The 23,925-nt window shown below is 61.6% G+C and overlaps 1 protein-coding gene across 1 annotated transcript in view; it reads right to left on the bottom strand.

The window, feature by feature from the left end:
- The window catches only part of LRP1 (LDL receptor related protein 1), a 78,033-nt gene that overhangs the window by 2,399 nt on the left and 51,709 nt on the right, over positions 1–23,925 (bottom strand). The window contains exons 39-81 of the mRNA XM_065887614.1: positions 23,705–23,856; positions 23,489–23,613; positions 22,847–23,224; positions 21,258–21,447; positions 17,791–17,995; positions 17,231–17,423; positions 16,518–16,643; positions 16,182–16,310; positions 15,791–15,910; positions 15,465–15,578; positions 15,011–15,160; positions 14,811–14,933; positions 14,359–14,475; positions 14,068–14,196; positions 13,721–13,843; positions 13,501–13,641; positions 13,213–13,403; positions 12,160–12,343; positions 11,912–11,997; positions 11,619–11,738; positions 10,999–11,186; positions 10,657–10,862; positions 9,921–10,109; positions 9,190–9,338; positions 8,679–8,772; positions 8,449–8,565; positions 8,104–8,223; positions 7,634–7,756; positions 7,365–7,490; positions 6,877–6,993; positions 6,079–6,185; positions 5,843–5,975; positions 5,096–5,215; positions 4,799–4,921; positions 4,322–4,462; positions 4,105–4,239; positions 3,907–4,026; positions 2,624–2,892; positions 1,973–2,151; positions 1,388–1,494; positions 1,024–1,140; positions 385–561; positions 100–240 (exon numbers count right to left, since the gene is read on the bottom strand). Of these exons, the coding sequence (XP_065743686.1) occupies positions 100–240; positions 385–561; positions 1,024–1,140; positions 1,388–1,494; positions 1,973–2,151; positions 2,624–2,892; positions 3,907–4,026; positions 4,105–4,239; positions 4,322–4,462; positions 4,799–4,921; positions 5,096–5,215; positions 5,843–5,975; positions 6,079–6,185; positions 6,877–6,993; positions 7,365–7,490; positions 7,634–7,756; positions 8,104–8,223; positions 8,449–8,565; positions 8,679–8,772; positions 9,190–9,338; positions 9,921–10,109; positions 10,657–10,862; positions 10,999–11,186; positions 11,619–11,738; positions 11,912–11,997; positions 12,160–12,343; positions 13,213–13,403; positions 13,501–13,641; positions 13,721–13,843; positions 14,068–14,196; positions 14,359–14,475; positions 14,811–14,933; positions 15,011–15,160; positions 15,465–15,578; positions 15,791–15,910; positions 16,182–16,310; positions 16,518–16,643; positions 17,231–17,423; positions 17,791–17,995; positions 21,258–21,447; positions 22,847–23,224; positions 23,489–23,613; positions 23,705–23,856 (6,394 nt within the window). The remainder of the gene's footprint in view (positions 1–99; positions 241–384; positions 562–1,023; positions 1,141–1,387; positions 1,495–1,972; positions 2,152–2,623; positions 2,893–3,906; positions 4,027–4,104; positions 4,240–4,321; positions 4,463–4,798; positions 4,922–5,095; positions 5,216–5,842; positions 5,976–6,078; positions 6,186–6,876; positions 6,994–7,364; positions 7,491–7,633; positions 7,757–8,103; positions 8,224–8,448; positions 8,566–8,678; positions 8,773–9,189; positions 9,339–9,920; positions 10,110–10,656; positions 10,863–10,998; positions 11,187–11,618; positions 11,739–11,911; positions 11,998–12,159; positions 12,344–13,212; positions 13,404–13,500; positions 13,642–13,720; positions 13,844–14,067; positions 14,197–14,358; positions 14,476–14,810; positions 14,934–15,010; positions 15,161–15,464; positions 15,579–15,790; positions 15,911–16,181; positions 16,311–16,517; positions 16,644–17,230; positions 17,424–17,790; positions 17,996–21,257; positions 21,448–22,846; positions 23,225–23,488; positions 23,614–23,704; positions 23,857–23,925) is intronic.

Consider the following 23,925-nt stretch of genomic DNA (forward strand, 5'->3'; position numbering starts at 1 on the left):
GGTGGAGAGCCGGGGGGTGGTGAGGGGAATTCAGGGGCTGTAGGGAGGAGGGCTGTGGAGCATGGGACGGGGAACCGGAAAGGGGCATCGTGAGCATACCGTCCGGCGGGGGCGTTGGCGAGGGCACAGCCACACAGGTGCCATTGTCTAGTCGCTTCCCGTTGGGACAGGTGCAGACAGGCCCACTGGGGCTCAGCAGGCAGAGCCACTCGCACTTCTTGCGGTCACAAGGGTTGGTCACTGCAGGTGAGGGCAGGGGTGGGAGGATGCTGAGCCCTGTGGACCCAGAACCTCCCCTGCCCACCGGGACCTGAGGCTGCAGCTTGGAGACTCGGCACCCCCTGGCCTTCCCTGCGCCAGCCTGGGCTCTCCGTCTCCACTCACCTTCAGGCTGCTTGTGCTGGTGGTACAGGACCACATCTGAGGCGTGGCTCAGGCCCCCCGTCAGGTTGATCAATGGGCTATGTCCAAACTTATGGATCTTGAAGACACGATTATTGATGTAGGTGACGCCATAGATGTAATCCTCAAAGACATCGATGCTGAAGGGGTGACTTAGGCCTGCGAAGGGGTCAGAGGGGACTCAGGCCCTGGTCACACTCTCCAGGACAGTGGGCCCCAAGGCTCCCAGGTACCTCTAACTCAAACATCCCAAAGCAAACTCTCCTCAACCTGTTCCTCCTGCTGTGGCCACTACTGGCAAAAGGTCCCATCAGCCCTAGATGTCTGGGGTCAGGGTCAACTTCTGCTCCCTCTTCTCACATTGGCTATGTTCCTATTATTACCCATATTGCCTCCACGCGGCTCAATACTCATTGGTAGAATGAATGAATGGAAAAGTGGCCCAGAGGGTCAGGGTGGGCCTCAGGCCTGCAGGACTGGTGCAGGGAGTGTCTGGTTGGGAGGGGCCTGAAAGGCACTGCAAGATTGTTGAGGGCCAGGCTGAGGAGGAGGGTAGGTGCTAGGTGAGGCCTTGGGCTCAGAGGGGAGCACAAGGGCCCGAGGCTGCTGGTGGACTCTGACCTCGTTTGCTGTCAGCAGCCACGATTGGGTCAGTGCCGTTGAGCCGGATGCTGCCGATGACTGAGAGCTTGGCATCCGCCCAGTACAGACGTTCATTGTGGTAATCCACGGCCAGGCCTGGGGGACCAGAGAGCACTGTGACGGCCCAGCCCCCCTGCCCCGGCCTGGGCGAGCAAGCAGGACTGTCTCCGTGTTTGGGACAGTTCCACCCTGTTCCCATGATCACTCCCAATCACCTCTTCTGGGAAAAGCCTCCACAACCCATCTGTCCCATCCCAGTCCAAGCCCCTTCCCCTAACTTTTGTGTGGCCCCAGGCTCAGCGAGCCTACCCCTCCCACATCCCCTGCCCACTTCTGCACGGACCTGTGGGCCATTGGATGTTGTCCTGTACCAGTGTCTCCCGAAGGGTCCCATCCATGGCTGCTGTTTCAATCTTGGGGTGGTTCCCCCAGTCTGACCAGTACATGGTGCTGGGGAGGGAGAAGGAGTGAGTGTGGCTAGGACCTGGGCTCCCACAGGAGGCCACTCAAGGTGGGCACAGGGCACAGAGACTGCTGGGTACACAGAGAGGAGGGTGTTCTTGTCCACCTCCTCCAGAGAGAAGTGGGGGGAGTCAACTTCCTGACCAGGTTAAAGATCTTATACTCTAAAACCACAGTGTGCTGCTCCAGAGTCGTCTAAGGAGGCAGAGCTGCCCCCTGGAGCAGAGGAGAAGCCCAGAAGCGACAGCCAGCCAAGTGGAGGTCAGGCCCCACCTGAGCAGGCCAGCAGGACCCCAGGGAGGGCCAGGGCTGGGCACAGCCTGGAAGACCCAGGGGCCTGCGGAGGACTCTGACCTCAGGCTGGTCTGGGAGAGGAAGGACAAGCCGGGGGATGCTGGGCACCCACCTCCAACCCAGGGGCTTCCTAGCCCCAGCCCAGATGCCTCCCCCCAGGACCCCTGCCCACCCCCTCAGCGGGTCCACCACAATGGCATGGGGCTCGTCAATCATGCCGGAGATGAGCGTCTTGCGGTTCTCGCCCTTCATCTGTGCCACTTCAATCACATCTCGGCCCGAGTCGGTCCAATACACGTTCCCGGCAACCCAGTCGATGGCGATGCCCCTTGGCATCTTGAGCCCTGAAATCTGGATGAGGGGGTTACAGTTTCAGAGGCTTCCACCTTTTGTCTTCCTGCCCATTGTCCAGCCCCCCGACACCCGGTCAGCCTGTCCCTGCTAGATATCGCGACCTTGATTTATTGAGGAACAGAGTAAAGGCCAAAGAGACGAAATAGGTTAGTAAGATGGAATAGGTTAGTTAGTGGGCTGGCTGTGACGATCAGGAACTGAACGTGGCTCTGACGCTGCTGGCCAGGTGCCCCCTGTGCCCTGTAGCCTCGGGCTGCCACGCGGCAGAAACACCTACTGACGATGGTGCTGCTCTGTCTACCTGCTGTCCGTGCCTCACGACGTAATCCGGAGTCTGCCCTGCATGCCAGTCTCACCCTTTGGCCCTTCCTCTGTCCTCTGCAAACTCTGCTCTGAACAGTCTGCTTTTTGGAGTCTTCCCACCCAGCCCGTGCCTCCATGTAGGTCCCACCCCAGGCTGGGTGCTCACATTAAGGTGGGTGACACCCCGGTCAATCTGTCGCCGGTGGCGATTGGAAGTGGTGGGAGGCGCAGCAGGTGGCAGGCTGCGGTAGGAGATGGTGCCCGTGTGCCAATTGGTCCAGTAGACGCGGCCAGCCTTGACATGGACATCCATGGCATCGATGCGGACACTCTCATCACCCTGGAAGGCCTGCTCATAAGCCGAATGGGGGTGACTGGGGAACAGGCTTCGGATCTCATTGTCATCAGCAATGTACAGGACCTGATACTCAGAGCCTGGGGGGACAAGAGACCAGATGTTGGTGGGGGTGAAAGGTGGGACTGGGGCTGTTGGGCCTGGTGCTGGAAGGAGCCGCCGTCACGTGCTCCCCACCCAGCCCAGCGCCTTTCACACTAACAATGTCTCTTCTCCTAATCAAACCATCTGACCCAGTCAGAAGCCTCTGTCATCCTGCCCCAGAGCCAGGCTTGAGGACTCCAGCCTCAGCCCCTGGAACTCCCCTCCCCTCCCCTCCCGCCCCTCCTCTCCTCTCCTGACGTGATCTAGTGTGACCTGCTGACCCTCCTCCTCCAGCCTCATGGACTTCTGCCTCCTCGTGGCTTCTGCTAGCATCACCACGGTCCCTGCTCCACACTGATATCTGCTTGTGGGTGCACACCCATGTGGGGGTGTGTGAGCATGGCCACGGAGGGGGGCAGGTGTGCATGGGCATCTGAGTGCACTTGGGCACGTGTGGTAGGGTTGTGTGTGCAGTGTGTGTGTGCGCCTGGGTGTGCATACATGGATGTGGGGTATGTTTGTATACAGACATGAGGAAGGTGCAGGTGTGTGTCAAAGCATACGTGGGTGTAGAACTTACATGTTCTCACCAAAAAAAAAAAAAAAAGTAAATACGTGAACTGATAGATGTGTTAACTCGATGCGGGGGGAATCCTTTCACAAGGCGTATGTACATCAAATCATCACCTTGCACACATTAAATATCTTACAATTTTGTCAATTATACCTCAATAAACATGAAAAAAGCATAATGGGAATATGCAGGTGGGGTACACTTGGCTCTGTAAGTGTGGTGATGCCGCCTGCGTGCTCTGCCCCCAAACTTCCTCAGCCCCAGGACCTCGGGGCCCTGCACGGCTGCCAGAACGGAGTGCAGAAAGCTGTACTGAGGGTCTGGAATTTCAAGCTTGGGCAAGGGTGCTTGGAGGAAAACACAGCGTTGCAGGTCCCGTTTCTTATCCTGGCATTGTAAGCCCCGCCCCCTCTCTCCGTCCTCTCCCGGCTCCCACCTTCCGCCTTGCAGGTGTTGTGCGTCTTCATGAAGTTGCGCGCGCAGCTGCACAGGTGGCCGCCCTTGGTGTTGTTGCAGAGCTGTGAGCAGGTGCCGAAGCGCAGGCATTCGTTGATGTCTGGGGGTTACACAGGAGGGTCACGGAAAGTCTTGCGTCTGGGGCTTCTGCCCTCCCCGCTGGGCCCCACCTTCCTACCCTGGCATCCAGGCTGGCCTGGCACCGTGTGGAAGCCAGAGCGGCAGGCACAGTACGCGGCTTTCTCGGTGCGCACGCAGCGTGCCTCATCCCCGCAGATGCTGGCGTTGGCGGCGCAGCTGGTCAGCTTGGGGTCTGCAAAGACAGAGAGTCTAGGCCTGGGCTTCGGCTCTCAGCCCCTCCCGGCCAAACCCCGCCCCAGCACGCCGGGTCTCACCGATGCTGCAGCCCTCCTCGTCAGAGCCGTCCCCGCAGTCATCGAACATGTTGCAGCGCAGCGAGGAGGAGAGGCAGTGCTGGTTCCGGCACAGAAACTCCTTCTTGTCTTTGCAGTGGGGGGTCTGGGCTGTGGGCGGCTCTGGGGGAGGGCGGGGCTTGAGGTCCTGGGTATTTACCACCCTGCCCCCTCTTCCCACTGGAACCCCCAGTCAGTCACGGGTAGAGGGGGTCCCAAGCCTGGCTGTCAAGCTTCAGGGGAAGCTGGTTAAACATCCAGATTCTCAGTCTCCACCTCAACACCTTCCTCAGGGGCTTCTTTCCCAACAAGACAGGGCCTCCAGGCTCCCGGCAGTGGATCCGCCCCTCTCCCGGTCAATCGGCTCAACAGATGATGAGCCCACCTGGCCCAGCCCCACTGCCTGCAGCACCCCCACTCTAGGCGCCCCAGGCTCCCCCTTACTGGCCCCCTGCTCACCACAGTCCTCCTCATCAGTCCCATCCCCGCAGTTGTCTGTGCCGTCGCACTGGCGCCCGATCCACAGGCAGACGCGGTCGTTCTTGCAACGGAAGGGCCGGTTTGGAGGGCACACGAACCTGGCTGCAGCAGCGAGAGGAGACAAGTCAGAATCAGCCGTGGCGGGGGGGCGGCGGCGGGGGGGGGGGGGGGCGGGGGGCGGGTGCGTCAGAACCCCGCCCACGTCCCGATAGAAGCCCCGCCCCCGCCTGGGAGCCCCGCCCTGTCCGAAGCCGCGCCCCCACCCATGAGCCTCACCGCACTCCTCTGGGTTCTCGTCAGAGTTGTCCCCACAGTCGTCCTCGCCGTCGCACTTCCATGCTAGCGGCTTGCACAGAGTGTTGTTGCACTGGAACTCGTCCAGGGGGCAGGTCCGCACTGGGCGTCAGGGGGAGCAAAGAGTAAAGAATGAGCCCTGAGCCCCAGGCTGCTGGCGGCCGGGTCTTGCCCAGACCCCTCCCTCCAGGGGCAGAGACCTAGAGGGAACACGGGGAAAGCGGTGGTACCACCGGATCAAACCCGAGTTTCCTAATTTTCTACCAGCCGGGTAAGCTGGGCAGAACTGCCTCCTCTGGTATTTAGGGGAGAAGAGGCATTTTTGGGGAAGTGTCCAGAGGAGTCCGGAGAGCCCTCTTTCTCTGGTGGTGTGGCAGGGCTCCGGGGCCTACTGTAGTTCAATGGCAGGTACACTCAGCTGGGAGTCAGGAGCCCTAGGTTCCAATCCCTGTCCTTAGCCCACCAGCGCAGAGCTAGGATATCTGCCCTCACTGCTCCAAGCGCCAACCTTCTCTCACCCGGCCTGACCACTGCCCCAGGAAAGGAAAGTGAGCAGGGACTTTACTTCTCAGGGCAGCTGACTGCTGTGTTGGAACTTGTGGGATGGGGCCTGGGTGGACACAGCCCACAGGTTTCTGCTGGATTTCAACCCAACTGGCTCCTGATTAAGTGCTATTGCGGGGTGGCGGTAGGGTGGGAGGGCTGGGGAGCCGAGCTGGAGGGGCTCACCGCCAGTGCCGCAGGCTTCCTCGTCACTGCCGTCCATGCAGTCAGCGTCTGCATCACAGCGCCAGCGCAGGGGGATGCAGTGACCACTCTTGCACTGGAACTGGTCCATGTCACAGCGGGGGGTACAGTCTTTCTGTGGGCGCAGGAACAGCCTCCTGGTCAGGCCTGGGCACCCCTGCAGGCCTGCCCTGACTCTTCTAAGGCCATCCCTCCCTCCTTCTGGTCTCCCTGCCCACCTCGTCTGAGCCATCTGCACAGTCATGATCCCCATCACATTTCCAGCGCCCAGCGATGCATCGGCCATTGGCACAGGAGAACTCACTCTCAGAGCAGGGCCGAGGGGCTGGGAAGGACAGGGGAGAGACAGGCCCCAGAAGGGTGGGCATACGGACTCAGCCCTCGAGAGCATCTCCAGCCCTTGCAGAGCAATATCACCCATCCCTGAGTCCCTGAAGGCCACAGTTGACTGGCATAATGACCAAGATGCTCAACTAATCCCGGGCGAGCCAACTGGCTGCCCTCATAGGACCGGTCAGGCCCAGAGGGCACTCACACTTACCCGTCTGGGGCAGACACATGAGAGAGGGCACGGGTCCCTGGCCCTGCCCTCAGGACAGACTGTGTGTGGGGAGGGGAAGGGAGGGGCAAGACCACTAAGACAAGCACCAGGGTTTAGGGAGAGGCCAGTAAAGGAGGATGGGCTGGCACAGCACGGGGACAGGTGGGCTCTGGGGCAGCAGCAGGGGGATGTGGTAGGAGCACGGGCACATCAGAGACACCTACCTCTGCAACCCCAAGAGGACAGTGTGAAAATGGAGAGAAACATGAGATGAGGTGAAATGGCACAAACCCAAATACACAACATGGAGCGGGGTGGGGTGGGGTGAGGCGGGAGGGAGCTCCTGACCCCCAGCCCTGGGAAGCAGCCACCTGCTCTAGTGCAGCCTGGTGGCAGTGGGGCAGGGGTACTGAGCGGGGAGGTCTCCTGGGGGAGGACACCTGCTGGGCCGGGTGGGACGGGGCAGGGGACATACTGCAGCTCTCCTCATCGGAGTTGTCGCCACAGTCATTGTCGTAATCGCACTGCCAACGGCCTGGCACACAGCGGTTGTTCTTGCAGCGGAACTGGTAGGGCTCACAGGTACGCTCGTCTAGAAGAGGCAAGATTGAGGGGCAGTCAGGGATAGAGTGGGGGGCAGACGTCAGGGCCCCGGAAGGTGTGGTCAGGATGGCCAGAAGCGGGAGAGTGGGCATTCCAGCCTGACAAAAAGGTCAGCAGTGGGAGTCCAGGCCGTGTTCTGAGATGTGGAGTCTACGGGGACTTCTGGGGCAGGAGGGACACGAAAGGATGGAGCTGCTCTGGGGAGGGGATCGACAGATCCCATAGGGTGGCCAGGTGTGTGCCGATGAGGTGCTGGCAGGAGTGGGGACGGGAATTAGACAGGAGGGGGACCCAGGCGGCAGGCAGCCCCAGCCCTCCCCGTCAGGTGCCTTTCCCTGGAGCAGGGCTGGGGAAGCTCACCACACTCTTCTTTGGGCTCATCCGAGCCGTCCCCGCAGTCGTCCTCTCCATCACACTTCCAGCGCGCCGGGATACAGCGGCCCGAGTCCTTGCAGCGGAATTCATCCACTCCACAGGTCATCTGGGCTGCAAGGGGGTGGCCCAGTGATGAGGGGGAGGCTCCTTTCAGGAATGCACTGGGAGGGTGCGGTCTGGGTGGGAGCGGCCACCGAGGGGGGTGGTGGGAGCAGCAGACACTGTGGAGGGAGGGTGGGCTCCAGGAGACTCACTGCAGTTGGCGGGCTCGTCACTGCCGTCCACACAGTCGTTGTCCCGGTCACAGACCCAGACTCGGGGGATGCAGCGCTTGGTGATGGAGCACTGGAACTGGTTGGGGGCACAGGTCACCTCGGCTGCGGGGTTGGGGAGAGAATGAGGACCTGCCCATTCCACCTCCCCCGCACAGTTCAAGATCCCCATCTCCTCCCTCTTCCAAGGCCTGGCCTTGTCCTGGTCCTGCCAGCAATTTCTTGGGAGGAAGGAAAATTATCTTCAACTTCGGTGATTTTGTCTTCTGGGCCCGCACATCTCTACGACGTACATGATGATTTTACGAGCGAACCAAGTCACACCCCATATAATTTATGTTGCTCATCTAGTAACATTACTGGAGAGCAGCATGACCCCTAGAAGAAGTGGGGGCTAGGTTTCAATGTGAGTCGTGTTTCCGTGCCCATTTGCCACCGCCCGGGGCACTCACGGCAGTCCCTCTCGTCCTCCCCGTCTCCGCAGTTGTCCTGCCCGTTGCAACGGAAGATGCCGGGAATACAGCGGTTGGTGTTGGTGCACTTGAACTGACTGGGCAAGCAGACGTGGATGTCTGTGGGGGTGGCAGGAGGGGAGGGTAACTAACGGTGGGTGCAGGACTCGGGAGGGGCGGGGGTCCCACTGCCTCGGGGGGAGAGCGCAGGCCCAGGGCTGGAGAAGCAGGAGTCCAGCCTGGAGAGGTGGCCGCTGTGGGCTGGGCCTCCTTGCCCTGGGAGCGCAGTTACCAAACCCCCAAATCCCGGGGAGGACAAGGCGGGGCGGGAGGGCGGCCCTTTACCGCAGTTGGCCTCGTCACTGTTGTCCTGGCAGTCGTTGTCCCCGTCACAGATGAAGGCAGGGTTCGTGCAGATGCCCGTCGAGCACTGGAACTGTCCTGGGCGGCACTTGAACTCGGCTGCCGGGAGGGGAGGCTCAGCGTCAGCAGGGCCGGGGGGTGGGCCACTCGGGGCCTCGGGAGTCGGGCGGCCCTGACGCAGGACCCTCTTGCCACCCCGCCCGGGCACTCACGACAGTCCGGGGGCTCGTCCGAGTGGTCCCCGCAGTCGTCCTCCGTGTCACACTTCCACCAGAAGGGGATGCACTTGTCGTTCTTGCACACAAACTGGAGGGCAGGTGGGGGCGAGAGGGGTTGGTGGGGGTCTGGGGAACTCAGGAGGTTTTCTTTCGAGGGACCGGGATGTCTCAAAGAAGCAGGGGTGTCAGGTATCTTGGGGGGAGGTTGAGCTGGATGGGAGGTTGGGGTGTGGTGAGCGCAGGAAGGCCAGGCGAGGGGGCATCTGTGTGGAGGTCGGTGGGGGGAGTCAGGGTTAGGGGGTGGGGTGTTTGTGTGAGGTGACGGGTGTAAAAGTATTGCTGTGGGGAGACAAGAGGTAGGCAAGAAATGCGGGGGTGTTAGCGTGGGAAAACCAGATGTGTGAGGATAGTAGGGCGGGTGCTGGGGTCCCAGGAGGAGTGCAGGTAGTGGTGTGGGAGATCGGGGAACGAGGCATGGGGAGTGGGGTCTGGGGAAGAACCTCACCTGGCTGGCTGTGCAGTTGGACACACAGTTGCGCCCGTCGCCGCCCAGGTAGAAGTTGGTGGGACAGGCACACTTGTGGCCGCCCCCGGGGGACAGCAGGCAAAGGTTGCTGCAGCCGCCATTGTTGACCTTGCAGGGGTGGTTGGGCACTGCCGGAGGAAACGTGGTTAGAGGGTGGCGGACTGGCCCAGTGTATGGACCACTGCTCCCTGGGCTGCCGGCCTCTGGCGGGGCGAGGGCAGTGCTCACTGGTAACACGTTTTCTGGTCTTTCAAAGGCTGCCTGGCCCATCTATCCTGGGCAGAGGTGGAATGGGTCCAGACCCTGCTCTTTCAGGAGGGAGCTGAAGCCAGAGATAGGAGAGGACCCTGCTGAGGTCCCAGGATCAGGCTGGACCCGAACCCCACAGGCTGCCTCCCCTGTGCTCTGGCCTGCCTGCCTTCGGGGTCTGGCCTTGGTGGTCTCCACCCAGACCTGCTCTACTGGACGGCCTCGGGGCCTCGCTGCTACAAGGTTCTAGGGCTGGACCCCAGCTGGGCCGTAGCTCCTGAGAGCCAGAACATAGCCTGTCTATAGGCCTCCAAATCTCCTGGTGTCTGCAGGCACTGCTTGGTCAGTGCTGGGGAAGGGGTGGCCTGGCAGCCCTGCTGAGACAGTGGGGCCCCATCCCACCTCAGGGGCCCCTCGTGCCTGGCTCATCGGGGGTCGGCTCTCGGTCCTCGGCCGCTTACCGTCAGGCTGGCGCAGGGCATGGAAGACGTGCAGGTCCATGGGCCGGTGCAGTGTGCTGATGAGAAGCGTCTTGTTGGTGCCCGTGGTCTTGTGGGCTCTGTTGATGGACTTTGTCTCCCAGTCGGTCCAGTAGACGTAGTCCTCGAACAGGGTCAGGGCGAAGATGTGCGGTATGTCCTGGCTCAGCACTGAGGGCGGCAGGGGGCCGGGGGACAGGCCGGGTGGCCGGTCAGCACCGAGTAGTACTGGGTGCCTTCCCTACTGGGCCCTTAACCCCACAGCAGCCCCGTGAGGTGGGCACTAGCCCAGCTCCAGCCCCTGGCCGCACAGTTGGTAAGTGGCAGAGCTGAAACGCAACTCCTGGTCTGTCTGACAACAGGTTCCTGCCCAAATATACTCTACGGTTCCCTGGGAGGGAGTGGGGGCGTCCTGGGTACGCCAGCCCCAGCCCTTCTGCTCCCACCTTCCTCAGGGCCTGTCATCTGAAACTGTGCGTGGGAAGGTGCCTCTCTCTCTCCTTCCCGAGGGAGCTGGTGGTGGCCTCATGCCTGGGCGGATCCAGGGGGCATACCCTGGGGTGCTTTGAACCCCCAGACCCCCGGTGGGTGGTGTCCTCAGACCATGCCCTCTGGCTTTTAAGCCTACTCTTGCCCCAAAGGCCTGATCCCCCGTAGCTTCAGAACCCCCATCCCCACTAGTTCGGCTGTGCCTGGGCAGCCTCACTGGCACACTGACCGACGTGACGATTGGAGCCATCCAGGCTGGCAAACTCAATGTAGTCCTCACGGGCGTCGGCCCAGTAGATGCGCTCGGTGACGTAGTCCAGTGTCAGGCCGTTGGGCCACGTGATCTTGGTGTCCACGATGACACTGCGGCCAGACCCATCCATGCCGATCCGGCCGATCAGTGAGTGGTCCCCCCAGTCTGTCCAGTACAGGTACCTGTCAGGTGGGTGAGCAGTCAGCCCTGAGATATCCAGCAACTGGTCCCACCAGGAGCCTGCAGGGAGGCTGGGCCTGGACGCCCGAGTGTACCAGCTGCTTTCAGAGGCTCCCCCAACCCTCCTCGCCCACGTACCCATTCTGCACGTCCACCACCAGAGCCCTGGGCTCACGGAGGCCAGAGCTGACCAACACCGTGCGATAGGCCCCGTTGAGCTTGGACACTTCGATGGTGTCCCGGCCTTTGTCACACCAGTACAGGTTGCCGCCGACCCAATCCACAGCCAGCCCGTCGGGATTGCTGAGGCCCGTCCTGTGCAGCACCTGCGGGCAGGGGCAGGGAAGAAGGGCCCTGGGTGAGTTGGGGCAGGACTCTCAACTGCTCTAGGAGCACAGTGGATGGAAAAGGCCCAGCCCCGGGCATGGTGTCAGCCCAGGCTCGAGGATAGGGGTCTCTGGATGAGAGCAACCACAACCCAAACAAACCCCACAGGGCCTTGGGAGCACAGGTTTAAGGGAGGTCAGACAGAAGGGGAACTTACTGCTAATTAGGGAAAGAGAGACAGGAATCTCCTAGACCTCGCTCGCTGGGCTTAGGGGAGAGAGGAGTAAGGACAAGCAGAGTCCTGCGGTGACTCAGTGTGGAGCGGGGAAAAGGAATAATTCAGTGGGGTGGGTGAGAAGAAGGGGAGATGGCCTTGCAACGGAGAGGGCCCACGGGGCAGGGACACGGGCTGACTCTGCCCCCGGCCTCACCTGTACGTTGCTCCCATTAAGGTGCATCCTTCGGATCATGCTGCCCTGGGTTGTCACGTCTGTCCAGTAAATCATCTGCTCTCGGTAGTCAAAGTCCAAGGCGACAGCGTTGTTCAGGCCCTTGGTTTGGGGGGTGAGCAGAGGGGTGACCGAAGAGTCAGGACGTGGACGGCGGGAGAAGTCAGTGGGGGGATGGCCACGGGCCCGAGTGCGGAGAACGGGGGGTTGCACTGGGTGAGGGACGTAGCGGTGGGTCTGGGGAGGCAGTGGGGTGAGGAGGGCGGGTCTGGCACCTGCTTAAGCAGCGTGTAGTTGGAGCCATCCAGGTTGAGCTTGCGCAGGTAGTACCGGTTGGCGAAGATCAGAAACGGCTCCTCGTCTGGAGGCAGAGGAGGCTGGTTCAGCGGCTGCTGGCTGGGGTGCATTCTAGCACCCCCGCCCCGTCCCCAGCCTGCCTTCAGCCCTGCCGTTCCAGCCCGCCCGCCACAGCCCCTGGCTGCCTGCCAGGGCCAAAGGCACACCCTCTAAGCCCCCGTCTCACCAGTCACAGCTTTGCAGCTGTGGGGGTCGCCGCCGCGGGGGGCGTAGCCCTCCACGCACAGACACTTGTAGCTGCCATGGGTGTTGATGCAGCGCTGGCTGCAGGGGAAGGTGGTGCTGCACTCGTCCACGTCAGCACACGTCCGGCCGTCGTCCTTCAGGCGGAAGCCAGGGCGGCAGCGGCACTGCGGGCACAGGGAGCCTGGGGTGGGCACGAGCAGGGGTCTGGGCCGCCCCAGGAACTGCAGGCCTCTCACCTCGAGACCGAGGGTCAGAAGCCCCCTCCACCCTGGGTGGCTGGCTGTTGACGGGGAAGCCCAGCCTCACCAAGGGAAGCAGGCAGCGCACAGGCACTGAGCTGGCCCACGCCAGCCGTCTGGCTCTCACCCCCACCCAAACCACTGGCGTGAGTCCCCAGTGACTGCCACGACTCTGCGTCCCGAGGTCGAGGCTCAGGCCTCCTCTTACGTGACCCGCAAGCCTCATCCGACAGAGCCCATCACCTCTTCCTCCAGCACTTTCTTCACTTGGCTGCTCTCCTGCCCCCAAGGCTGCCCCTGCTCAGGCCCCTCTGCCGCTCCCCCCTCACCTCTGCCCTCAGTGTGGCTGAGCACAGGGCTCAGGCCTCGGACCGCCCTCGTTTTCATCTATACTGGCCCGCTTCGGGATCTTATCCAGACTCAGGACTTAAATGCCGTCTCTATGGTGACAGCTCCCAGCCTCTCTCTCCTGCCTGGCCTCCCCCTTGGACTGCAGGCCTGCGCATCTGGCGCCTGTTTGACATCTGCGTGCCCCTCCTTCTCTCGTGCCCCTGACCTCATCTGCCAGCAAAGCCTGCTGGCTCTACCTCCCAAACAGATGCAGAACCAACTAAGCAGAGATTTCTGTTGTGCTCAATGCTGGGCCCCCAGTGCCTAGAACACTGCCTGGCAGGATAGGAGCTGAGTTAGCCCCTGTTGGATGAATGAACCAATGAATAAATGAATGAGGGATGGAGAAAGGAGTCCCGGCCAGGCTCGGGAGCGTGGAGGCTCCCACCCGGGGCACAGCACACCTTGAAGCCAATCTTGAGGTCCTCGCAGTCCTGGCTGCAGCCGCTGAGCTTGCGGCTGAGGCACTCGTTGACGTGGCAGCCGCGCTCATCCGAGCCATCGCCGCAGTCGTCCTGACCGTTGCAAAGCAGCGCCTCGGCCACGCAGCGCCCGCTGCTGCACAGGAACTGCGAGGAGGCGTTGCACTTGTGCTCTGGGGGGACGGAGGTGGCGGGTCAGCCGGGTCCTGGGCAGTCTGGGGGACGGGGCCAGGGGCCGAGAGTGGGGAGGGAGCCACGCGTGGGGCCCACCTGGGCTGGTGCAGTGCGGGTTCTTGGGGGCCTCGTCGCTCTGGTCGTGGCAGTCATTTTCACCATCGCACTCCCACTGGCGGGAGCTCAGGCAGCGCCCGTTGGCGCAGCGGAACTCGTTGGGGCCGCAGGTCGGGTACTCTGCGGTGGGAGGGGGCAGGTGAGGCTGGCGGCCTGTGCATGGAGGGCGGGGCCCCTCCCACCGCGGCCCTGGGCTCACCACACTCGGGGGACTCGTCAGAGCCGTCGGCACAGTCCCGGTCGTGGTCACACATGAAGTGCTTGGGGATGCACTGGCGGTTCTGACACATGAACTCGCGGTCATCACAGGTGCTGTTGTACACTGCGGACAAAGGCGGACACGGCCCCTCAGCCCCCGCCCGCCCGGCTGCTGACTGTCTCCCCCCGACCTTCCTGTGGTCTGAGTGGTGGAATGGGCAGAGCGCTGGACGGGGCTGTAGACAGGGCTCTGCCACTGACCGCCTGAGTGACCCCCCGCGGAAACACTTCCTCCCCTGGACCTCGGTCTCCCCTCCTGCAAAGTGAGACCACGGCCCCACCACTCACAGCAGCCGGCTGTGACGCTCTCGTCAGCGCCGTCAGCGCAGTCCTTGTCACCGTCACAGAGCCAGCGCTCGGGGACGCACACGTGGGTGCCCGGGCAGGAGAAGGAGCTGGGGCCGCACGTCTTGCCTTCTGTGGAGGGAACAGGGAGCCACTGAGAGACGCAAGAGCGGAAGGAGCAGGGCCAGGCAGCTGGGGTGACATGCCCACTGCTGTGCTGTCGCTGGTGGGGTGCGTGGGGGGCCCGTCCCTTCCCGGGGCCACCTCCCCAGCCAGACCCCAGGCCCCTCTCACCACAGTGAGCGGCCTCGTCCGAGCCGTCCCCGCAGTCATCGCTGCCATCACACAGCCACTGCTTGGAGATGCAGCGATGGTTCTGGCACTCAAACTGGGCCTCTGAGCAGAACTTGTCTGGGGCAGTCGGAAGCCACAGTTAGATGGGGGAGGGATGGTGGGTCACGCAGCTCGGCAGGTAGACGCCAGAGGACGGATGGGAGAGACACCCCCATGGCACCCCCTGTGAGGGGCTCAGCAGGGGCTGGAGAGACAGCCCCCATCTCAGAGCCTGAGGGTCTGGGTTAGGGGCACAGGGTGAAGCCCTGGGTGCCCTTCTCAAAGGAGGGCATTTCCTGCGAGGGAACCAAGAGGTGGGGCCCGGACAGGGTCTCAGTGGCTAAGGCGAAGCCCCAACCCTACAGGCCCTCTGGGTGCCTAGCTCAGGTGAGTGGGTGCTTGCGGTCACTCACTGCAGTGGGTCTCATCCTCGCCGTGTTCACAGTCGTCCTCCTTGTCACACGTCCAACTCATGGGGATGCAGCGCCCACTAGGGCAGGCGAAGTAGTTCAGGGGGCATCTGGGGCGCTTCACACCTGGGGGCGAGGGAGGCATGAAGGCACAGCCACCTCGGGGGTCCGCTGCCCACCGCACACCTGCCCGCGGGTCGGACCTGGGCAGTCGCGCTCGTCGCTGTAGTCCCCGCAGTCGTTCGCGCCATCGCACACCCAGCTGGGCGCGTAGCAGAGGGAGGTCCGCTCACAGGGCTGGAAGCGCACGCCCTTCACCCCCAGGCGGAAGTAGCTGCTGCAGTCGGTGGCGCCTGGCGAAGGCGAGGATGAGGGGTGACACCAGGTTCCCTCCAAACACCCTCCCTTAGAGCTGCTGGCCCATATGGAGCCTTCAAGCGTTTTAGAAAGTTGAACCGTGTTGTTCGGTGGGGGGGTGGGGGGTGGTGCTCTGCCCACACTTTCCACTCCCTGCCCCTCCCTGAGTCTCAGGGAGCCCAGGCCTGGGGCAGACTGGGAGGGGACTGAGGCTGCCACGTGGGCCAAAGGGAAGGCAGAGGAGCCCGGGCAGGAGGACAGGGCACCCGAGGAGGCACCCAGGAAAGGGCCATCGCTCACTGCAGTTCATCTCGTCCGAGGCATCCTCACAGTCCACAAACTGGTTGCAGCGACTGGAGTTCCCGATGCAGGTGCCGTCCCAGCAGCGGAATTCGCCCGCGCCACAGGCCGTCTCTAGAAGAGCACCCACCCGGTGCCATCAGGCGGGGTCCTCCCTGCGGGGGCCAGGCAGGCCCAGGCCAGGGCTCCCGGCCCAAAGCGCCTGTCCAGCCCCATCATATAGTGCCCTGAACCAGACTCCTTGGGGCCTGGGGACCAAAGATCAGCAAGGGTGGGTGGGGGGCAGGCTTGGGGGCGGTCCGAGGCCCGGCACGGGTCGCACTCACTGTTGCAGGGAATCTCATCAGAACCGTCCCCGCAGTCGTCTGCTCCGTTGCACCACAGCATGTTGGACACACAGCGCCCATTGTTGCACTGGCGGAAAGTCTTCTTGCAGCGGCGTGTATCTGCAGAGCGGGGAGCAGCCCACAGTCAGCAGTAGCTACAGGGGAGGGGCTGCCTCTGATGAGAGGTCCTGCGTTTGCTCCCTTGACAAACTTGAGGCTTTGCTACGGGCCGGCATGGGGCTCGACTCCTTCTCCCGTCGGGGTTGCGGGGGGGCGGCTTTTGCTCCTCTCACTCCCACGCCCCGCCCTGCTGCAGGCTGAGGCTGGTGACTCAGGAGGTGGGGGCCTGGGGGCGCGGGCGGGGGCTCTGGGGCTGGAGGAGGCTCCTTACTGCAGTAGGACGGCTTCTCGTCAGACTTGTCCTTGCAGTGGGAGACGCCGTCGCACGTCAGGCTGAAGTTGATGCACTCGCCGTTGGCACACTCGAACTCATCTTGAGCTCGGCACGAGGAATTCACCGCTGGGGAGGAAGGTGGGGGAGCTTCCTGAGGCAGGGCCTTGGGGCTCTGAGTGCCCGTACGCCTCTCCCCCCAGGAACTGAGGCCATCCTGTCGCACCATGATGAAAGGCTTTGTGGGGCTGGGCTGCTAGAGAGTCTGGGAGGAGACGGTCCCCAGCTACGCCCAGGGCCCCCCGTCAGTGCCCTCCTCCCTCCTCCCCCTCTCACCCTGGCAGCTGAGGTCGTCCTGGAGGATGCGGCCCCCTCGGCAGGAGCAGTTGACATGGCCTTGGTGAGTGAGCAGACACAGGTCCTGGCAGCCCCCGTTGTTGATGCGACAAGGGGAGAGTTCGCCTGAGGCAGGGATGGAGGACAGTGGGCTAAGCGCGTCCTCTGCTGTGCACATGCAGGACGCCCCCCTACCCCCAACAGCTTCGCTGAGCTTCCTGGCGCCACCTGTGACACGGTGGCTCATGGCTGGGGCGGGGGCTGCCGTGGGAAGGCCGGGTGGGAGCGTTTGGGTGAGCCTGAGGTTGAGGACGTGTGGGCTCTTAGGTGGGGTGATTGGGGCTCTGAGCCGTACTCTGGGGAGAGTCAAGCCTAAGGTCGTGTGTGTAGTGGTGGGCACCCCGGGGCACGTGTGAGGAGTGTGTGAGAGGCCGGGACGGCTGCAGATCTGTGTGTGGGACCCTTGGTCGTCAAGCCAGTGTGGGACTGTGTCTGTGCACGTGTACACAGAGGGTGGAGTAGGCAGCGCCTGGGACGGGTGTGAGATCAGGTTCTGGCGGGTAGGTGTGGTTCTGAGTGGGAAGAATGGCTAGAGCGTGTGCTGGGGGTGTCCAAAGATGTGAATCAGACCAGTTGTGTGTATGTGTGCGTGTGTGTGTACATGCTGGCACAGTGGGCAGGAGAGCAAGGCTGGTGGCAGCGGCCCCACTCACAGCTGTTGGTATCATTGGCCACGGCGATGATGCCCATGGGCTGCTGGGGGATGTCCACGCGCAGCAGCTTCATGTCACTGCCCACGTACTTGTTGGCCCGTTGCACGGCCCGCCGCACCCAGTCGGTCCAGAAGATGTGCTCCCCATACACAGCCAACCCGAAGGGGTGGACGGGCTCTGACTTCAGGATCACCTGGGGAGACAGCATCAGCCCGTCAAAGGGATCACTCTCGCCCCCACCTCCACCCCCTGCAGCTGGCTCCAGGGACCAGGGGCCCGGCTCCTTAGACACAGTCGCAGAAGGGGCAGGATTTGCAGAGACCTGTGATCACCTTCCTCATTTAACTGCTGAGGAAACCAAGCCTGGAAGGCTGAGGATGGCGAAGTGGCAAGGTCAGGGTCTGACTGGGACTCCCCACTGTCCCCCTGGCTCTTCCCACCATGTCAGGTGACCTCCCTTTCTCCTGCTCCGTGCCTGGGCAATCTCCTCCCTGGCTGACCGGCAGTAGCCCAGCGTCAGGCCCCTCGTGCCGCCCGTCCCGCCTGCCCCGGAGACTCACATAGCGATGGGAGCCGTCATACTCGCACCGCTCGATCTTGTCTAGGGTAGCGTCGGAGAAGTAGAGCTTCTCGGCCCGGTGGTCGATGGCCAGGCCATTGGGGGTGCGGATGTCCTTCTCGATGAGAGTCAGGACGTTGGCTCCTGACAGGGCTGCCCGCATGATGCTGGGGTGCTGCTCGTTCCAATTGGTCCAGAACATCAGGCTGTGGGGAGAGAGTGCCACGGAGATCAGGACTCAAAGCCAGGGAGTCTGCCATGGACGGAGCAGGCCCGGGCGTGCAGACAGCCAGACCCGGGGGTCAGCCAGAGTGTCACCTAGACACCTGAGGTTGCACCACAGGCAACCTCAGAGCCACCAAGGCCAACACAGCCCCAGTGCCTGGGAAGGGCTGCCACACAGACAGCTTGCATGTGTGTGTGCGCGCGCGTGTGTGTGTGTGTGTGTGTGTATGTGCACAAGTGCTTCTCAGTGTCTATGAAACGGCCACCTGCGTTTACTGAGACAACGTAGCCAAGTGAGTCAGCCTCTGGGGTTCCAATCCCGGCTCCAGCACTGACCACCTAGGAACCTTAGCAAGTTACTTAACCCCTGTGTGCCTCAGTTTCCCACTCTATGAAATAGGAATACTACTACTACCTGCCCCATAGAGTGGTCTGAGGATTAAACGACAGCTGTGTGTTCTATGTGAGAATTTTCTATTACTTTTTCCTTCATTTCTCTCTTCTCCTGGCATTCAGGAAACCGTTGAGTGTCTAGTGTGTCCTAGGTCCTGGGGATGCATGGATTCTACCATCAAGTTCCCAAGAATCGCCTTCTCCATAATTTAAGGCCTTTGCATATTTGGGATCTGAGCCTCAGCTTTGCCCCTTACCAGCTCTGACCTAAGCATCCCTCTTGGCCCCTCTGAGCCTCGGCTTCCTTTCAGTGAAGGAGGTGGTGGGAACGCCCAGCCATGCAGTGCTTCTCGGGTGGGGGTGGTGGCGAGGCCCCAGAGGTGGGTGTGGAAGACCCCCGGGCTGGTCAAACACTACACCGGTGTGAGTGTGGTCCTCAGACCACCTGCATTGGATGGCGATTCCTGGGTCTTTGTCCTGGAGATTCACGTGCAGTTAAGGTAGCGTGAGGCCAGGGAACCAGACGTGCCAGCGCTCCCCAGGCCACCCTCATGCACCCTGGACTTTGGAAAGCATTGAGCTACACCAAAGCCAGATCCGCTTTTCAGTTCCCTCACAGGACCTGCCCTCTGCCTCCCAACCCCCAGACCCCTGTGTCCCTCATCCTTCTGCTGTTCTGGCTACAGAGGTGTCTTGCAGAGCTGCTGGACTTATCTCCTCAAACCTCTCCAGGTCTCACTCTTTTGAACACTCCCCCTCCCCCGTCTCTCCATCTTGCCACTGTGCTCAGGTAGGAAAAGGATGCTTCCCTCCCATTAGGGAGGTGCTGGCTGCTCCTGAGCCCATGAGGATACAGCTCTGGTTTTAAAGGCCTCATCAGGGGAACAGGCGGGGTTCTGGTGGTTCCTGGAATCAGGATGGGTGCAGATGGAGGCATCGCCCTCTGGCCTCAAGAGAAAACGGGTGTCCCAAGGCAGCTGCTAGTGTCATCTTCCTCCCCATCAGGGACACCCACACCCTCAGGTACAGCACACTCTGTGCTGGGAAGCGGCTTTCCTCCTATCATTATAAACTGCTCCACGTGGCAGAACAATCCGTGCTGTCACTGTGGATTCCAACTTTGGTAAAACCACTCCCCGGGAAAGGGCCATGGGGAATGGTGGGGAGGCTTTCCTGAGGGGCAGGCAGTCAGCACCCAGGGTTGCGGTGACTTTCTAACCAGGCTGGGGGAGGCCGCTGCCCCCTCCACACTGGCTCCCTCCCGTTCCTCCAAAGTGCTCGCTCCTTCTGGCCAAGGGAGGGCCTCTCCCAGACAGTTCGGCTCTTTCTCCTGTGCCCTGCCCGGCTTCAGTTCACCCTGTCGTCTCGCAGACCTGGCTCATGCATTGCCCCCTTGAGAATACATTCCCTGACTTCCAGCCTGGGTCAGGTCCTCGTCACCCACTCATGGAGCTCCCTGCAGCCTCGTGAGGGCAAGAATCAAATATGCCGACAAAGGGCTGACACAACCCTGCTCCCCATCGGATCCTCAGCATGTCGCTGGCTCTCAAAACCCATTTGCCGAGTGAAGGACTGAGTCCCCGGAGCTCAGAGCAAAGGAAATTAATCGGCTCTGAATCAAACATGAGAGGCAGGCCGGGGGGCCCAGAGCACGGCCTCTCCATGGAGGCTCCAGGCTCACGAGGGACGGGCCCGGGGGGACCAGGCCCAGGCAGGTGAAGCCGCCGAGGGTCACAGCGGGGAAGACGGGATCTCCGTCATGAGCCGCGTACGTGGGGGACAGGACTGAGGCAGGAAGGACCCTCGAGCGAGCTGGTTGGCGGTGTCGGGCAGGCCGGCTTTGGGCCAGGCGTGAGTTACATCAGGGTAAGGAATCTAGGTTTGGTGCACTCACTGTTTCTAAGTAGCTGCTTTTGGGTTTTGTTTGTTCCTTAGTTTCCGAGTAAAGCTTTGGGAAAACATTCCAAGCGCTGCTAAATCCAGGGGAAAAACGTTTTGCTAGAATGTGGGCCAGCAGTCCTAAGGTGAGGCTGGGGGCTCACTAGAGGTCCATGTGATGGGGCCGGGGGCTGCCCCTGCAGGAGAGCAGAGTGGAGGCTGGGGGTGTGTACCATGCCGGGGGGTTTCCTCCCAAATTCTCCCGTGGCAACCTTAGCCCAGCCTCCTGGGCTTCCTCAAGCCTGTCCCCCGGCACCCCCCCGGCACCCTCCGGCACCCCCAGCCCCAGCCCCTCAACTGGGCTGGGTGGTTGAGGCCCCTTGCCGTCCTTCCCTGCCTGGAGCCCTCCCTCCTGTGACGCTTGCTCAAAGCCCTTATCCGGCTGCCCTTCCCTGGCCTTTGCAATTCCAGGCCCTGTGCCAACCCACCGCCCCCGTGCTGCCTCTTGGTCATCGTATCCAGCCCTGTGCGGTCAGCAGTTTCCCACCAGTGGTTTCTCTCCCCAGCTAGGTGGCTTGAATGGGCCCAGCTCAAGGCTTCCACACAACAGGCGTTCAGTGAACAACCTTTGCTTGAAGCTTGGAGACCCAGAAAGACAGAGGACCCACTATGTGCCTTGAACACGGCTCTCTGATGAATGAATCAATTAATCACCAGGCCAGAGGGTCCTCCACAGCTCTCTCATCCTCCCCTTGATGAGGCACCTGAAATGCTATTGTCCTCATATTACAGATGAGGAAACCAAAGCTCAGAGAGGTCACGCAGCTGGTCTAAGGTCACACAGCAAGGAAGTGGCTGAGCTCAGGTTAGAGCCAGCCTCTCCTGCTCCTGCATCCCCTTTCCTGGTCTGCCTAGGGGCAGTTCCTGCCACCCTGTGGCCCACTGTCCCCATGCCCTGGGCCCGCAGCTCACTTCTGGCACTCATCCAGCACAAAGGCCCGTGGGTGGTCGTCTCCAGACATGGTGATGACCGTCTCACGCTCGAAGGCCCCTGGGCGGGTCTGGTCCACCGTGTGGCGGGTGATGGTGGATGTCGTGTAGCTTGTCCAGTAGAGAGTATCCCAGCCACGGTGATAGGCCAGGCCTTCCACAGAGCCCACGTCTGCGAGGAGACAGGAGCAGCGATGGGTCAGGACAGGGCCAGAGAGCAGAGCAAAGGGGCAGCCTGGGCATCCCCACGCTAAGGGGATGGCCTGGGGCACCCTCTCCCTTGGCGTATGTGGGGCTGGATGGGAAGTGTGGGAGCTGGAGAGTATGTGTGGGTGTGGCCCTCGGTGCCCCCAGCCCCTTCTGCACCCCCCTATTTCCCACCCAAATGATCCATGGTCCATCCCCCTAACCCTTCTTTCTGTGTCCTCCCACGGCTAGATAGATTTGGCTTTATGCTGTGGTCACACTTCCTGGAGCTCAAGTTCTACCAAGTTGGGCGCAAACTGGATTTCAGTAAATCAGATCCCACGTGGGCTGTACTGGGGAGCTTCCTACTTAAAAAGACCCTGAACTGAATTGTCTGGTAGACATCTTAGGCTCAGGTTAAGAACTAAGTGCATGATGAAAGAGACGTAGCAGAACTTAGGTTAAGAGAAAAAGCCTCAGGGGTTTCAGTGACTTCAAGCTGTCTGGCGATGTGGTTGCCAGAAAGCTGTATTAATAGAAGCATTGTAGCCCAAACAATGGCCCGGAGAGAGGGGACACTTCTGCCAGTCTCTCCCGATCAAGCTACGATTACAGAGTATCGAGTTTAGCTTTGGACACTACATTTTTAGACAGATGTGGGGACTGGATTCTGTGAGGCAGAAAAGGGCCAAGGAGGTTGAAAGACAGGTCTGTTTTTATCACCACTGTATACCCGGCACCTAGTTCCGCGCCTGGCAGGTCTTTACGGACAGGAGTGATAAATGCATGAACAAATGAATGAGTCAAAGGACCTAGGAGCATCCAGCCCGGAGAAGAGAAAACTAGTGGAATAAAATAGCAGTTTTCAAAGAGCTGAAAGGCTGTCCTAGGATGACAGCTCTAACCCCCCCACCCTTTATGGAGCTCACACAATGTGCCCTGTGCCGAGCTAAGCTCTCCCACCTGTCGTCTCAAGTCATCCTGTCTCTGTGCACTGGCGAGCCATCTGAGGCTGAGAGAGCACAGAAAACTCGCCCAAGTGACTAAAATTCTGTGTCTGGGGTCACACCCGCCCCATCTCTGCAACCTGTTCTGTGAGCAGCGGACACACAGAGGAGAGCTTCGGCTTATTCTGTGTAGCCTGGGGGCAGAACCAGGACCAGAGGGGGCCAACTCTGCCTCCAGTTGAGGAGAGACTTTCAAGTAACTGCAATGGGTGCAGTGTGATTCAGTGGCCGTATGTCAGGGACACCAAGGCAGGTGGGATTCCGATCCGGGGCAGGGGTGGGCTGGCTGGTGTCTGCGGCTTCTCTACCCTGAGTCTGTGCTGACCCTCCCTGCACTGCCCCCTCCACTTGCTGGGAAGAATGGAAGTCTGGGCTCACTCTCCACAATGGTGGTCCTGCCCGAGCCATCATCATTGATCTGCTGGATGTTCCCAAAGTGGATGTCGCTGAAGAAGATGCGGTTGGGGGTGCCCGGGGAGGTGCCTGCTCGGTAGTCGAAGGCCAGAGCGATGACGTTCTTCATGTGCTCAGGGTCCTCGAAGGGCTGCACCGGCGCGTTGAGGTTGCGCTCATCCGACAGGTGGATGCTCTTGAGGATGGTGCGCTCCGAGTAGAGCAGGTAGCCTGCGTACTCGCGGCACGACGCCCCATCTTCAGCCAGCATCCCGTGGGCGCAGGCGCAGGCCCGCTGCCCGCCCCCCCGGTACAGGCACAGCTGCTGGCACCCGCCGTTGGCCACCGCACACACATTGGTGCCTGGGGGTGGGGGGAAACCGGGAAGGCGGAGGTTACAGAGGTGCCTCTGTCATCTCAGCCGAGGTGGAAACTCTGGTTGGCGCCCGGCTCTGCCTCGGTATCCCCAGTTCAGACAACCCTCCAGGCCCCTGTGCTCAACTCCTCAGCCTCGTGGGACCCTAGAGGGTGTCCTGTGGGTCTAAGTTCTCTCCCAGCCCTTCCCACTCTGGGCTCCCAGGTGGGGCCCTCCGGCCTCTCCTGCCCAGCCCGGAGCCCCAGCCTCACCTTTCTGTCGGTCCCGGTTGAAGACTTTGATGTCTTTGAGCTGGACGCCGATGCCCGTTCGCAGGGGCACGGAGTCTGTGGCGTTGTCCTTGCTCCCGCGCTTGATGGAGCCGTTGGCGTGAGTCCTGGGGGAAGGCAAGGGCCACGAGCAGGACGTCATCCGGGGCCGGGGGGAGGGAACGGACGGCCCAGGGGAAGGCCAGGACAGTGGCCCACCTGTCACTCCAGTAGATGAACTCCTCAAACACCGACACCGAGAACATGTCCATGTTGTTGCTGGACAGAACTACCTCGCGGTCCTCGCCCGTCTCCAGGTCGATCCGCTCGATCTTGTCGGTCCGGGCGTCGCACCAGTATAGCTTCCCATCCTGCGGGCCGGAGGCACCCGCTTCACTGCCAGTCCCCACGTCCCACTCACTCCTGCCTCTCTCGTCTTT

The sequence above is a fragment of the Phocoena phocoena genome, chromosome 11 (assembly GCF_963924675.1).
Source record: "Phocoena phocoena chromosome 11, mPhoPho1.1, whole genome shotgun sequence".
NCBI lineage: Eukaryota > Metazoa > Chordata > Mammalia > Artiodactyla > Phocoenidae > Phocoena > Phocoena phocoena.